The sequence below is a fragment of the Eublepharis macularius genome, chromosome 3, assembly GCF_028583425.1.
Source record: "Eublepharis macularius isolate TG4126 chromosome 3, MPM_Emac_v1.0, whole genome shotgun sequence".
NCBI lineage: Eukaryota > Metazoa > Chordata > Lepidosauria > Squamata > Eublepharidae > Eublepharis > Eublepharis macularius.
The window spans coordinates 79,677,214-79,693,610 of record NC_072792.1 but is presented as its reverse complement, the minus strand read 5'-3'; the positions used below and the strand labels follow the sequence as shown (position 1 = coordinate 79,693,610).

Sequence of the window (16,397 nt, the reverse complement as noted above, 5' to 3'; positions counted from 1 at the left end):
AGTCCAGTAGCACCTTTAAGACTAACCAATTTTATTGTAGCATAAGCTTTCGAGAATCAAGTTCTCTTCGTCAGATGCCTGATCAAAACTGGGCAGATACAGAAGAGGAGGAGAGAGAGGGGAAAGAAGGGGACATATATCACAAGGGGACAGAATGCACTGTAAGAGTTACACAAGGATCTCTGTCAGTTAATAAGAAGATTATTTTTCTACCTCTACTCTTGTGTTTAAATAGGTTAAAATAGCTGTGAGAAATGAATAGGTTTAGAGTACAGAGGAAAATACTAAATATAATATAAGATATCCTTTATTTCGGAAAAAATGATATCCTTCCCTCAAGTCATAGATGACTTATGGTGACCCCTGATGAAATTTTCATGGCAAGAAACTAACAGAGGTGGTGTGCCATTGCCTGCCTCTGCAACACTGGTCTTTGTTGGAGGTCTCCCCTCCAATTACTAACCAAGACTGACCCTACTTAGCTTCTGAGATCTGACAAGATCAGGCTCTCCTGAGCTATCCAGATCAGGATTGTTTAGTTCTAGAGCTCCACAAATGCACTAAACCACACATGTTTGGGTATATTAACCAGTAGACATGATTTGAAAATAGATAGCCATATAGGCTAAAGTAAACTTAATGCCAGACAAATAGAAAACTCTATGATGATCACTTTTAAACAGCTTAAACCGTAGAGAAAGTTTGAACCCAGCTGTAAGTTACCTAACATGTCATTATGATTAAATGTCCAGTTGCTTAAGTTTAATACCAACCTGGGAGAAAGATGTATTATACCAGAAGTGTTATAATACAACGCAAAACCTCTGCAAGTTTATCACATTTTTGGATTATTAGTTATCAACTCGGAAAAAAAGTCTTGGAGCATAATGTACTATGCCAGGAAAAAAAATACTAATGTAACTTGTTGGGGTTTCCCCCCGCCCCCAAACTTAAGGCCTCTTTACATTTTATATGTACAATATCAGTGCTGCTTCCGCGCAGTCCATTTCAGTAGTGAATTAACTAGGATAGCAAAGGCAGCTTGAAAGCAGCAATTGCATGGTTAGGATTGAATAAATATGTTATTTGAATATATTTATACAGTGAATATTAAATAATGCAATGATTCTGAAATCTGAGGGTCTCACAAAATTTATCTGATAGCTTTCAACTGTTACTTTAATTTTTGCCCAGTTAGCTCTTGCATAGTCTAATAAATTGCTTCATGTGTAGAGGTGCCTCCAGAGGAAAAGGCCCAGAATGTCAGTCGACTCCTGAGAAGACAGGCAGATGAAGTCAAAACAGAATGGGATAAGCTGAACCAACAGTCTTCAGACTGGCAAAAGAAGATAGATGAGGCTCTTGAAAGACTGCAGGAGCTCCAGGAAGCAATGGATGACCTGGACATAAAGCTGCGACAGGCTGAGGCTATCAAGGGGTCTTGGCAGCCAGTTGGGGATTTGTTGATCGACTCTCTTCAAGATCACCTAGAAAAACTGAAGGTAAAACTATATTTTCATTCATCAACAATAAGATAAGGTTCTTTTCTTCTATTATATTTCCCCTCCAAGCTAAGTGAGAATTGGTTTCATGCTATGTTCTGTTAATTTTTCCACCAAAATTAAGTTCAAGTGAAAAATAAATATTAGTAAAATTAAGAAGAAATACTAGTGATTTGTTTTTGCCATCCTCTTCTTTAAAATTCAGAATTGAGATTAACACTGAAAAATTCCAAACCTGTTCAGATGTTTGCATTAAAAGTTTTGCCAATTGTTGTCAACTTTTACATCAGAGGCAGTATATTCCACTTGTTCTTAGTTGACTGAATAATCTTTTTTCATATAAGATATTATTCAAAATGGCAATTACCATGATATGAGTAAAACTATTAGTCTCTCAGGATTGTTTCATATGTTTTACTCTGTTGGAAGTTGTCAAAAATGTTTGTACTATTTGTAATTTCTTTGCCATAATTAATATATCATTTCTGTAGGGAATCTTTTTGTCAGCTTAATGACCATCAAAAATACGCAGTTTTGGTTTGGAGATTAGCCATATAATTAGGTAACACGTGTGGTTAATGTGATAATTGAATTTTGTAAAGCCTTTTCAATAAAATTAAAAAATGGAACAAAAATATGCAGTTTTGGTTTGGAGATTAGCCACGTAATTAGGTAACACATGGTAAGAATGTGGCGTATCCCAAGCAGAGTGCAGTCATGCAAAAGTGTTCTAAAATGGGGGGCATGAGGTTTGTTCTTCAGAAAAGTGGTTGACAGCAAATAGCAGCACCCTGTTAACTGTCAGTGGGAAATACTTCTAGTTTCTACTAAATAAATGTTCCTTTTTCATATAAAATTTTCATATTAAAATTTACTTACATTTGGGTTCAAATCCAAATTGTGCTGAGCCTATATTAGTCATATTTGGAGCATGAACGTACGTGTTCATATCTGTTTTCAGTCATGGTGACATTTGAGAGATCTGGGAAAACACTTGTATTTCCCACGCTGAGTGGGGACTTTAGCCAATAAGAAATTGCAGTTGTTCATAATGAAATAAGCTAATGTAGCAAGCTATCTTCATTTTCCATTGTGGCATGCCTATTGCTTTGGTAGTTATAGTTCCTCACATTCTTTTCCACATTATGCACATTAGGATCTACAGATACTCCTTATTAAGTTACTTTCTGTGTTGTAGATTGCTCTTTGTTGTACATTATTTTTACTATTATATTTAAAGTATAGAAGAATGGTTTTTAGCACTGTGAATTTTCAGCATACATGCCATAAAATATAGCCCAGGTATCTTTATAGGCAAGTAGAGAATTTGCTGCTCTATTTAAGAATTAAACAGATTATTTTAGTGACACATGAAGCAATGCTTTCTACTTGTTTACAGAAATCATCATACAACAAAAACAAATCATGTGTTAATTAGCAAACTTTTAACATTCACTGAGGAAAAAATATTGCATACATGCTTTAATTTGTTTTTGAAGGGTATTAAATACAAAATACATTGGTATTGCCAATGTATAAATACTGGTAGAGCAGTAAGAAGCATCACAGGAACAAAAATAATTTTATTTCAAAATTTCTCAAGCTCAGTAAAAATATAATAAAATTATTTCAGAGCCTTTTTTTCAGTTACATAACAAAAAAAACAAGCTAAAATACAAACAGGAATTGCCGGTACAGCTTGTTAAAATAGCCTCCAGAATACTGGACCAAATAGAAGAAATTAGGCTGTAACGACTCCCCCCCCCCCAAAAAAAGTTTGTGTATTTTGTTTTGGTTCTTACCATGGAGAGGCCATGCAGGCAGGCCAGGCAGTGGAGAGGGCTTGGCTATCCCTGGCAACATCTTGTTTTCCTTAACTGTCTACACTCATCATGCAACTAATTGGCTCCAAAGGGGAGAAACTGTGAGTCTCTCAACTTGAGACCTCTTATACGAAGACACTCAAGTGAAGGGAGATGCAATGATACCCAGGAACCATAGTTTTAAAAGACAGAGCCAAAGGCTCTTTCAGTTTCACCTCTCTAGAGCAGGCAGGGATCTCTGCTGAGAGGGTTTGTTTCATCTCCCTGAAGGCTCTGTCAATTTCACTTCCCCTTTGGAAGGTGAAGATGAAATAAACAAACCCTCTGAGGAGCAATGGCATGCATGAGTCTTTTTTTTTCCTTCAGGGTTTCCTGGGCAGTGGCATTGGTATTGAGTGGCTTGTAGGGATCAAAGGTTTGCTTTGCACCAGGGAGGGGAGCAGCAGACGGCACGATGCCAGCAGCACCAGCTTTCTGTGCATTTTTATGCACAAAACATGGAAAGGTTGGCCCAGCAACATCCACACAGATGCGTACAAATGGGTTTGAGGAGGGGAGGGGACTCCTTCAGCATCCAAAATCCCAGCTGCTGCAAAGGCTCATGTTATGCAGATTGGGGTAAAAATTGGAAGAAAAAGCTATTATGAAGGGAAAGCCACAATGAGGAGGACCCATTCTGGGTTCATGCCCATTCTGTGGCCTTCTGCTGCTGGTGTCTTTCACTTAAGCACAATGGTGCCAGGGCCACTCACTGTGATTTAAGAAGTACTCTAAAGATAGCAAGTTGAGGACCATCAGGGGGGAATTTCATCTTGCAGGCTTTTTGGACTTCCCTGATTAAACTGTTAACCCAGTGTTAAATGACAGGGAGGTGCAGACATGTAAATGTACACTCACACTCGCACACACACCCAAGTCTTTCAAGATCAGCATTCCACACAGAAGGACTGATTTGGTCAGAATTTTTTTTTTCCAGCACAGCAATGGTTCTCTCTTGTTCAGCAATGCTCACCAATGTTTCTTCTTCATTTTCATTAAACTCTGGGTTAACAGTTTTAGTTGGAAAGGGAGACTGGCAGCCCACAACCTGTCCAGTCTCCCACTTTTACTAGTAAAATATAGGGGAAAAGAGGACAATTCTCCCTCTACTTCCCTTCCATGAAGGAAAAATGAACATCTAGCTCTCCCTTTCTACACTTTTATGCACAGTGCAAGGATAGGCTGACGGCCAGTGGGTTTAAACAGGGAGACCTGGGTTGCTGCAAAGCAGAGGAGGATTCACCCGCCCCTCATTGTGGAAATAAAACTACAAGCACAGGCAAACATAACAAACAGCAGGACTCAAAGTAATTTATTGGTTTTGTCACCATCATAAAGAGGCAATTTTTTTCCCTTGCAGTGTGCTGGTTCACAATGGAGTGCTTTCCTGCGCCATGCTGGCGTGCCATACTTTGCCATTAAGTTTCTTGTAATTGTGTGTACCTGCCAACACTCACCTTCTTTGGGGTTCCATTGTTGTGTGAGTTTTCATGTGCTTGAGGAAAAACTCATTAGATTGATGAGTTTTTGAATGATGCGGTTTTTTGTTAAAAGTGAATAGATCTTTATTTCCTCAATTCCACCCTCCCCCCTGCCCCGAAAAGAACAGTGTGTGTGCACGCATTTGTGGCTGACGTGCACAACAGGCCAAATCTCATGAAAACAGGGGAAAATGTATCAATTCCAAGCCACCACCAGCTGACCCAGTACAAACCAGTAATGGAAAGGAATTATTCTAGAACCCTCCAAAACTGAAACTGAAATGGAACCTTTCTTGGTGCACACTCCTGATCGACTGTCTGTACCTGAGCCTGTAGTCAATCTGACTTGTTATCCTACTGTCTGTAATAAGTATCTTACAAACTGGGACCCGCAGGAACCTGAGCATTAGTCTAGGTTTGGTCATAGTTTACATAGTTATAAGAAATTGATTTGTCTGCCAACTATTTAATTCTTGTATTGTCGAAGGCTTTCACGGCCGGAGAACGATGGTTGTTGGGGGTTTTCCGGGCTGTCTTGCCGTGGTCTTGGCATTGTAGTTCCTGACGTTTCGCCAGCAGCTGTGGCTGTCTTTTGGTGCTACACCTCTGAAGATGCCAGCCACAGCTGCTGGCGAAACGTCAGGAACTACAATGCCAAGACCACGGCAAGACAGCCCGGAAAACCCCCAACAACCATATTTAATTCTTGTTCAGTATTTTATTTTCTACTAGCTTGATACCCATGCTTCACTATGGTATTTAACTACTTTAAACCCAGTTATGATACTTATGGGTAAGTAAGATTTTTTTGGTTTGTGGGGGGTTTTTTTAGTTGGTTTTGTAGTATAATAGCATAATACCTGAGCTTCACAAAGGTGTTTGAATAAAGCGAAGCATATTGATGTTGAAAACTGATGAAGTGAATTTCGAAATGTAACATTTATCGAAGAGATTTTAAAAGGAAAAGGTTGTAGTGCAATAAATAAAGTAAAAAATATGTACAACTGGTTTTTTTCTACTGAAGAACCTCTTTGTAGACTGCATTGGTGGTTTTCCCCTCAGGTAGGATCACCAGGCTGCTGGTTGAGCTCACTCTGGAGCAGGCCATGTAGAACTGCCCATGTGAGAAGCCGTCCTCCCTCAAGTCAATTCCTGCCACCTTCAGTGTCTGACCCTGGTACTGGTTGATCGTCATAGCAAAGCAGACCTAGAGGGGGAACTGCAGTCTCTCAAACTCAAAGAGGTTATCTGAGGGTATGAGTGGTATGCGTGATATGAACACTGACAGCCCCCCAAGCACTGCCGGTGAACAATGTGGCCTCGATGATGTTCCTGTGGAAGGCTTTCACTCGTAGTCTGGTGCCATTGCAGAGTTTGGGTGGGTTGAGGTTCCAGAGCAGCATCACTGGAGTCCCCACTTTGGGGAGTAGCTTGTGGACTGAGAAGCCAGGAGGGTTGAGCATATTGTGGAACTCCATGGGGTAGTGGACAGCATCATCCACTTGCACCACTGAGTCCACAGATCTGTACTCCATTTCTGCCCCTTTGAAGGAGTTAAGTTGTGTTTCGTTAATGATGGCAGACTTGTTGTTCTTGGGGGTCAGAATGGCACGCTTGCACAGCCAGTCCATGGACTTCTTTGTGATAATGGCATTATCAGGATATATCATGGCTGTTAAGTGTACAAGGGTCATCACTACTTTGCCCAGGACTGTAGGGATGGTCACTTTACCCTTGGACTCGGGATACGCTCCATTCCCTATTTTTAGTAGGAGTTCAGAGAATTCCCCAGTGGACACCGTGCCTCTCAAGTGGACCCTCATGTTCTTCCTTAGTGAGCGTTTCCTGATGAGGGGCCACAGATAAGATGCCTTGACACACACAGTAATCTTATCAGCTCTAGTTCCTCTTGGGACTACTGTCAGAGTCTGCCAGAAGTCTCCAGCCAGTAACACGGTGACTCCCCCCATCACTGTCTCCTTGCCCCTGACATCTTTGAGGGTTATGCTCAGTGCCTCAAAACACCCCTTGTGCACCATGGTGCTCTCATCCCAAACAATGAGCTTACAGTTCCACAGCACTTGGGCCATGTTGCTTTGTTTTGAGATGCTGAACAGGAGTGCTTCTGCATGGATGAGGTTAAGAGGCAGCTTGAAGTTAACAAAGGATCATGTGCCATGCCTGAGTGACCTTCCATGGAAGTGAGAGCCTCTCTACTCGTCTTCCAGGATTGCTTTGCTCATAGAGAGACTCTGCCGCTCTGTGCACCTCGAGATGATCTTGCTGGTACTTGGCCACTCCTGTGTGGTGCACCACAGGAGTACAATGTGCATATTTCTTTGCTGCATCTCTAAGTTGCTTCCTCCTTTTAGCATCAGTGTATCTTGTATGACGTCTGCCAGGAGGCTTCTTGGCAGCAGTAAGAGGTGATGGCTGCGAGAGGTGTGATGTGGTGTGGTGGGCACTTTGGCAGGTTCATGTGAGAGGTTCACATTGAAATGGCACCAGGAAAGGCTGTTCACCATCTCCCCATGAACATTTAAAAACTCAGTTGCCATACTGACTATTTTAATAAAATCTCTTTTCAGGAGTCCTGTAGAATCTTTCTTCAGGAGTCCTGTAGAATCTAGTATACTGCAGTTTCCTTTACCTGATTTTTACCTCAGAACAGAATTCCACGGCTGACCGATCAGGGAGGGGGGGTTACAAGCAGGCAGGAGCCTACCACCCACACAGGAAAGCCAGGCCCCACAGAGAGATCGGCAACCCTAGAGGGGAAGACTGGGAGATGTATTTTACCTCGGAACACATTCCATGACACCCAACAGCAACTGCATACTGTTTAGAATGTTGGGGTGATGACCAATTAGGTCATATATGCAAATGACGTTGAAAGGCTGGCCCAATCAGGGAAGAGTGGACGAGTTGGCAGTTGGCAGGTGGGGGGGGGGGAAGCAGGCAGCAGCCTGCCAGCCACACAGGGAAGCTGTATCCCTATAGGAAAACATATTTTACCCCTTTTTACCACCTTAGGAGGCGAATGTCTTAAAATCCCTTCCTAGTTATTGTTTACATAATGAAAGGAATGTTCTCCCTAAATTTCATGTTTCTAGGTCCAGGGTTTTGGGCTGGGTGATGACGAGTCAATCAGGATGCTTGTCTTTATATATATATATATATGAGTTGGATGCCCATGCTTCACTACGGTATTTAACTACTTTAAATCCAGTTATAATACTTATGGGTATGTAACATTTTTTGGTTTGTGAGGGGGGTTTTTTAGTTGGTTTTGTAGTATACTAGCATAGTACCCAAGCTTCAGAAAGGTGTTTGAATAAAGTGAAGCGTGTTGATACCGAAAACTAATGAAGTGAATTTCAAACTGTAACATTCATCAAAGAGATTTTAAAAGGAAAAGATTGTAGTGCAGTAAATAAAGTGAAAAATACGTACAATCTTTTTTTTTCTACTGAAGGACCTCTTTGTAGACCTCATGGGCGGTTTTCTCCTCAGGTGCTAGGATCACCAGGCTGCTGGGTGAGGTCACTCTGGAGCAGGCCATGTAGAACTGCCCATGTGAGAAGCAGTCCTCCCTCAAGTCAATTCTTGCCACCTTCAGAGTCTGCCCCTGGGATTTGTTCATCGACATAGCAAAGCAGGCCTTGAGGGGGAACTGCAGTCTCTTGAATTTGAAGGGGTTCTCTGATGGTATGAGTGGTATGTGTGGTATGAACACTGACTCCCCCCAGCACTGCCAGTGAGCAATGTGGCCTCGATGTTATTCCTGTGGAGGCTTTCACTCATAATCTGGTGCCATTGCAGAGTTTGGGTGGATGAGGTTCTGGAGCAGCATCACTGGAGCCCCTACTTTGCAGAGAAGCTTGTGGGCTGGGAAGCCAGGAGGGTTGAGCATACTGAGGAACTCCACAGGATAGTGGACCACATTATCCATTTGCACCACTGAGTCCACAGATCTGTACTCCATTTTGAGTGAGTTAAGTTGTGTTTCATTAATGATGGCAGCCTTGTCAATCTAGGGGGTCAGAATGGCATGCTTGCACAGCCTGTCCATGGACTTCTCTGTGATACTGATGATATCAGGGTATATTGTGGCTGTTAGCTCTGCTAGGGTCATCACTACTGTGCCCAGGCCTGCAGGGATGATCACCTTTCCTTTCGACTCGGGATTTGCTTCATCCCCTATTTTTAGTAGGAGTTCAGAGAATTCCCCAGTGGACACCTCATCTCTCAGGTGGACCTTCATGTTCTTTCTTAGTGAGCATTTCCTGATGAGGGGCCACAGATACAATGCCTTGACACACTTGATAACCTCGTCAGCTGGAGTTCCCCTTGGGACAATTGGCAGAATCTGCCAGAAGTCTCCAGCCAGCAGCACTGTGACTCCCCCCATCACTCTCTCCTTGCCCCTAACATCTTTGAGGGTTATGCACAGTGCCTCAAAACACCCTTTATGCGCCATAGTGCTCTCATCCCAAACAATGAGCTTATAGTTCCACAGCACTGGGGCCATGTTGCTTTGTTCTGAGATGCTGAACGGGTGTTTCTGCATGGATGAGGTTAAGAGGTGGCTTGAAGGTAGTGAAGGATCATATGCCATGCCTGAGTGAGCCTTGACCTTCCATGGGAGTGAGCGCCTCTCTACTTGTTTTCCAGGATTGCTTTGCTCATAGAGAGACTCTGCCACTCTCTGCACCACTCTGTGCATCTTGGGGTGATCTTGCTGGTACTTGGCCACTACTGTTTGGTGCACTGCAGGAGCAGGACATGCATATTTCCTTGCCGCATCTCTAAGTTGCTTACTCTTTTTAGTGTCGGTGTATCTTGCACAACATCTGCCAGAAAGCTTCTTGGGGGCAGTAAGAGGTGATGGCTGCAAAAGGTGTGAGGTGGACTGAGGGAGGGATGGTGTGGTGGGCACTTTGGCAGGTTCATGTGAGAGGTTTGCATTGAAATGGCCCCTAGAAAGGTTGTGTACCATCTCACCATGAACATTTAAAAACTCAGCAGCCATACTGACTTTTATAAAATCCCTATTCAGGAGTCTTGTACTGTCTTTCTTCAACTTTCTGCAGTTTCCTTTGCCTGATTTTTACCTCAGAACACAGAGTTCCTCAGCTGACCCATCAGCCTGCCAGCCACACAGGAAAGCCAGGCCTCAGAGGGTGACTGGCAACCATAGAGGGGCAGACTGAGAGCGGAACCATAAGTGACAAAAGGCACAGGTTGGACACTTGTCAGCTTCATTCAAGTTTTGATGGGAAATGTAGGCATCCTAGTCTTGCAGCTTGGCTCTCTGACTGCTGTCCAATGGACTTTTCAACTGTCACTTGTCCAACATTCCGCCAAGCTGCCTACATTTCCCATCAAAACTTGAGGGAAGCTGACAAGTGTCCAACCTGTGCCTTTTGTCACTTGTGGTTCCGCTCTGAAAGGTGTATTTTTACTGCCTGTGTCCTGCATACTGTTTAGAATGTTGGGATGATAACCAATCAAGGCCGCGTATGCAAATGACCTCAGGAAGCCTGAGTTGGCAGTTGGTGGGGGGGATGAGCAGCCTCCCAGCCACACAGTGAAGCTGTATCCCTACGGGAAAACACATTTTACCCCTTTTTACCTCCTTAGGGGGCGGATTTCTTAAAATCCCTTCTTAGTGAGCCTCTACATCATGAAAGGAATATTCTCCCCAAATTTCATGTTTCTAGATCCAAGGGTTTGGGCTGGGCATTGATGAGTCAGTCAGACACTTGTCTTTATATATATAGATTATGTTTTCAGATTTTTTATTGTAAGCTGTTCTGGAAACTCCTTCACAAAAATCAGGGTAAATTTTGTTTAACAGCACAGAGTATAGGTTAGCATATGCAATATACAAGAGGAAAGTCTGTTCTTATTTTAATGAATATTAGTTGCAGTCTGATAGACTATTATATATCAATTTTGCTGAATGATGCTGATCTAATTGCCTGCATAACTACTTTTAGGTTGGTCACTAATCTGGATCTCATCCCATGTCAACCATTTCTGTGTACAATAATTAATGCCTTTGTTTGCACAGTGCTGTGGTATTTAAACTGCAGAAGCTTAATGCTGTTGTTCTATGGAAATCACAAGATCCTGAGCTACAATGTCACACTGATTCAGAACAAAGGCATTTAAGTCCAAACATATAAAAAGAACATAAGTTATTAAAATAATGAATCTCATATATTTTAGAATGAGAAATTTGCTTTTCATTAAACCTTAATTTTTTTTAAAAAAAAATGAGAAATTATGTTTCCAATTGTAGCACAAAGGCTGTTAACACTACAAAGAATATTTGGCTACTACTTAATTAACACTACTATGATCAACTGACTCATCCATTTCATCTTACTTTTCTATCTAATTTCCTCAGAACAACCTGAAGTTGTCATTACTTCTATTTACCAAATACAACTAATCTCACATATGAAGGGATCCATTTAGTATTGGTATGCTGCTAATATTAGAAAAAATTAATTTAGTTGCGGTATGTAAATTGTAAAATTGAGTGCATGTAGAGTTAATGCAGATACCGACTTGACTAGATCAACTCTATATTTGTCTGTCAACACTCTTGTTGCACTGAAGGCAAAGCAACTTTAAAAATGCTATACTCCATTAAGTCAGAATGCTAAACAAGATGGTGGTAAAAGCTTTATATTCCTGCTTTTTATACTAATAATAGCTGTCCATATATAACATAAAGCTAAGCAATTCCTTTGTATAGGCATACCCTGCTGATTTCATTGCAAGCTCCACATGGAGATACAGGAACAGAATATGGCTCTTCAGCAGTTGTGATCTTTGACTTAGGTTTTTGTTAGCATCCTGAGTGAAGTGATTCACTCTCCTATAATGATTCTCTGTGTCCTTTCACTGGTTCTCAAAGTTTAGCACTGAACCAAAAGGGTTTAAACAAGAGTATATAATGTTTGTTAACTTCTAGAAGGGGAGGGATTACCCTTGTTACCGTTATATTTGTTTACTGCCTGTATTGATAACCTGAGATATGCCAATAAAGGCTTTGTTGTTGTTGTTGTAGTAGTAGTAGTAGTAGTAGTAGTAGTAGTAGTAGTAGTAGTAGAAGGGGAGGGTAAGTGGCAATCCAAAACTTAAAAATGTATATATGGAACTCTGAGTCTCTATTTTTACTATTTTTCTGATATTGATTAATCGTTCATAACTATTCTATATAGTACTATGGGCTTTGTGGCTTTTAATAACTACCTGTGTTACTATTTATGATATATATTACCACTATCATTTGCAAAATGATCACAGTCCTTACAGGGTTTGCTCTTGCACCACCTCCATAAAGTAGGCCATTTTACCATTGAAGAACTGGGATAATGTCCAAGGATGCAAATCAAATGCATGGCAGTTATGTGTCTTGGTAATCAGTGATTTACATTCTCTTGAGGAGGTTATATGCTCTGATTAGTAAATTAATCCAAGTGTTAATCCCTTGCATTCCTAAAGTTGTAACATAAATTCACAGACAACATACAGTGAGTTGACTCATTGAATTCCAAGATGCTTCAGTGAGCTATCTCAAAATAATAAAGCATCCAATGAAGCACTGGAGAAGCAGTTTGAAAAATTAATGCTTCAGATGGTTGGTTAAGATTACAATAGACAGGAGGTTTACAAAGCTATTGCACAAAACTTTGCAGAATAATACTGGAACAGCCATGAAACAACAACAACAAATCTTTTTAAAAAACAACATTTCAGTGTATGCATGCTAGAGTTGCTAGCTGCAGTTTGCAATACTTCACCAAGGAATTAGGGAGAGGGGTCAGCTTCATGCTGACATACATCACTTCCTGCAAAAAACTAGATGTGATGTCTCTGTGTTGGGGCAATGCTCTGGGATTCACCCAAAACACTATCGTTGAATCATAGAGCATCCTAGAGCATCACTCTAATGTAATTACATACTTTTGCACTTTTTGCCATAAATTACATCATGTGCCAGCATCACCCTGCTTTCCCTAGAAATGAGGGCTTGCTTTCCTCCTGCCCTTGACTTATGCCTGGTGAGCCCCTCCCACCAAACATGTTCAAGGTGCAAGAGACTGCTGGCTGTTCACTGTGCCTGGGGGTGTCACTTGGCAAGCCTCACTGTGTACAAAAATAAACAGATTTTTTATTAGGAGCTGCCTAGCATTTCTTTCTTTTGAAAGCAGTGTTGAAGTGTTCCTTTGCAATAGTGCAAAGACTCAGTTTGATGTAGTGGTTAAGAGCAGCTGGACTCTAATCTGAAGAACCAGGTTTGATTCCCCACTCCTCCACTTGAAGCCAGCTGAGTGACCTTGGTCAATTATAGCTTCTTGGAGCTCTCTCAGTCCCACCCACCCCACAGGGTGATTGTCGTAGGGATAATAATAGCACTGTAAACCACTCTGAGTGTGGCATTAAGTTGTCCTGAAGGGTGTTACATAAATCAAATGTTATTGTTATATTTACTATCCTGGAAGAGGGGGGGTACATTGTAAAAGCACCCAAATGAAAGTACAGATTCTGCTCATCTTATAGGTCCAGCTGAACGGCATCTCACATTCTGCTTCTAGCTGGATCACAGTGTAATGGAAAAAGGCAGACCAGTATGGATGCTGCTGCAAATAAATAGATCTCTATGAGATGAAATTTGAAGCCCTGACCTGGGTAGCCCAGGTGAGTCTGATCTTGTCAGATCTCAGAAACTAAGCAGGGTTGGTCTTGGTTAGTAATTGGGTGGGAGACCTCCAACAAAGACCAGGGTTACAGAGGCAGGCAATGGCAAACCACCTCTGTTAGTCTCTTACTATGAAAACCTCGCCAGGGGTCGCCATAAGTCAACTTTGACTTGAGGGTATTTTCCACCACCATGAGATGAAATTTGAAGCACCTCAGGACAAATGTTGATTAGGAAGATCAGTAATATTTTCTTTGTTTAAAATATTTTTATGCTGCCTTTCTATTAAGTTCAGGGTTCCCAAGCATGTATGGAGGAGAGAATATCCTAAAAGCAGACAGTTTACTTTTTATTCTGCAAGGCACTCCACATTATCAAGAATTGACATGATCTGGGCCTCAAAAGATTTGGCGTTATGGACTAAAGATGTAGAAATAATGCCGATGGTAGGCTCAGATCATAACCCAATTATGTGGAAATTAGGGAAAAGGAGAAAAAGGAAAGCATGGAGAATAAATGAGGACTTGCTACAGGAAAAAGAGAATATGGAAATATTGAGAAGAGAGACAAAGTTTTTTATACAATACAACGTGAATAAAGAAGTACCAACTGATAAAGTTTGGGATGCTTATAAGGCGGTTATAAGGGGCATACTAATGGACTTAAATGGTAGAGCAAGAAAGAAGAAAGAGGAGAAGAGACAAGAGATTGAGGAGAAAATAAAAGCCAAGGAAATACAGTTAAAAAAGAGACCAGGGAAAAAGAAGTTATACCAGGAAATTAAAATATTGCAAGAACAGCTAACAGCAATGAGCAATAAAGAATTGGAGTGGAATCTCAAAAGGCTGAATCAAAAAGTGTTTGAGGGTGCAAATAAACCTGGGAAGTACCTGGCATGGCAACTGAAGAAGAGAAGGGAAAAGAAAACAATAAATAAAATTTGTGAAGATGACAAAACGTATTTGGAACAGACTACCATTAGTAGAGCCTTTTATAAATTCTACGCTAAACTGTACAACAAGAAAGAAGTAAATAAAGACTCAATAGCGTCATATCTGGAGAAAATGACGCTACCAGAAATCTCGGACGCTTGGAGAAATAAACTGAATAGTGAAGTAACGGATGAGGAAATAAGTAAGGCAATACAATCTGCAAATTTAGGAAAGGCGCCAGGGCCAGATGGACTTACAGCTAAATTTTATAAGACTATGGCCAATGAGCTGGCACCATTCCTAAAGGAGGTGATCAATGGAGTTCTAAGGGATCAAAGGATTCCAGACACTTGGTCTGAAGCGAACATATCATTGATCCCAAAAGAGGGCCAAGATTTGACAAATGTGAAAAATTACAGACCTATATCATTACTCAACAATGACTATAAAATTTTTGCGAAGATACTGGCGGAGAGACTGAAGGGGTGGCTTTCGGAGGTTATAGAGGAGGAGCAAGCAGGCTTTTTGCCAGACAGACAAATAAGAGACAATTTAAGGACAGTGATTGATGCTATTGAATATTATGATAAGCGTTGTGATAAAGAGGTTGGTTTCGTCTTTGTGGACGCTGAAAAGGCATTTGACAATTTAAACTGGGACTTTATGTTTGCCACTATGGAAAAGCTACAATTAGGAGAAAGATTCATCAGAGCAATTAAGGAAATCTACAGAGACCAGACTGCAGCAATTGTGGTGAACGATGAATTGACTAAGAAACTGATTATAAGTAAAGGAACAAGACAAGGTTGCCCGTTGTCTCCACTGTTGTTTATTTTAGTATTGGAGATCCTGATGATACAAATACGACAAGACGAGGAAATTCGAGGAATAAAAATAAAGGACTACTCATACAAGGTCAGAGCATTCGCGGATGATATAATGTTAATCGTAGAGGACCCATTGGAGAACATGCCAAAAGTGATAGATAAGATTAAGGAGTTTGGAGACTTGGCAGGTTTTTATATCAACAAAAAGAAGTCAAAGATACTATGCAAAAATATGACTAAGCAGAAACAACAACTGTTAATGGAAACAACGGACTGTGAAGTAACAAGTAAGGTGAAATATTTGGGAATTGAACTGACTGCAAAGAATATAGATTTATTCAAGAATAATTATGAAAAACTATGGACTCAGATTGAGAGAGACTTGATTAAATGGAATAGGCTCAATCTGTCATGGTTGGGTAGGATTGCAGCAGTTAAAATGAATGTGTTACCAAGAGTGATGTTTTTGCTACAGACAATACCAATCATCAGAGACTCTAAACAATTTGAAAAATGGCAGAGGAAAATATCAGACTTTGTATGGGCAGGCAAGAAGCCTCGAGTGAAAATGAAAGTTTTACAAGATGCAAAGGAAAGAGGCAGAATGCAACTGCCCAACCTGAGACTTTACCATGACGCAATCTGCCTAGTTTGGTTGAAAGAGTGGATGACATTAAAGAACAAGAAACTATTAGCCCTAGAGGGATACAAAAAAATATTTGGATGGCACGCATACCTATGGCACGACAAAGTAAAGGTCAACTCGATGTTCCTGCACCATTTTGTACGGAGAAGTCTATACACAACCTGGAAGAAGTACAGAATTTATCTACAAGAAGGAACTCCTTGGTGGGTGGTTCCATATGAGGTGATAGACCCGAGAGCTGTTGATAATGAACGACAATGTTTAACATACAAAGAAATAACTAAAGTAGAAGCATCTAAACTTAGAATAAAGACGCCAGAGGAACTATCACCTAATTACAATTGGTTCCAGTATAGACAGATCAGAGATTTGTATAACTCGGACTCTGTAAAAGGAGGTATACGAATAGAGAATTCGGAACTAGAGCA

At 40.9% G+C, this 16,397-nt stretch overlaps 1 protein-coding gene across 2 annotated transcripts in view; it reads left to right on the top strand.

Annotated features, from left to right (window-relative positions):
- DMD (dystrophin) overlaps window positions 1-16,397 on the top strand; it is a 2,144,806-nt gene that overhangs the window by 1,748,504 nt on the left and 379,905 nt on the right. For both annotated transcript variants that reach the window (XM_054973282.1, XM_054973283.1), the window contains one exon: window positions 1,234-1,502. In XM_054973282.1, the coding sequence (XP_054829257.1) occupies window positions 1,234-1,502 (269 nt within the window). The remainder of the gene's footprint in view (window positions 1-1,233; window positions 1,503-16,397) is intronic.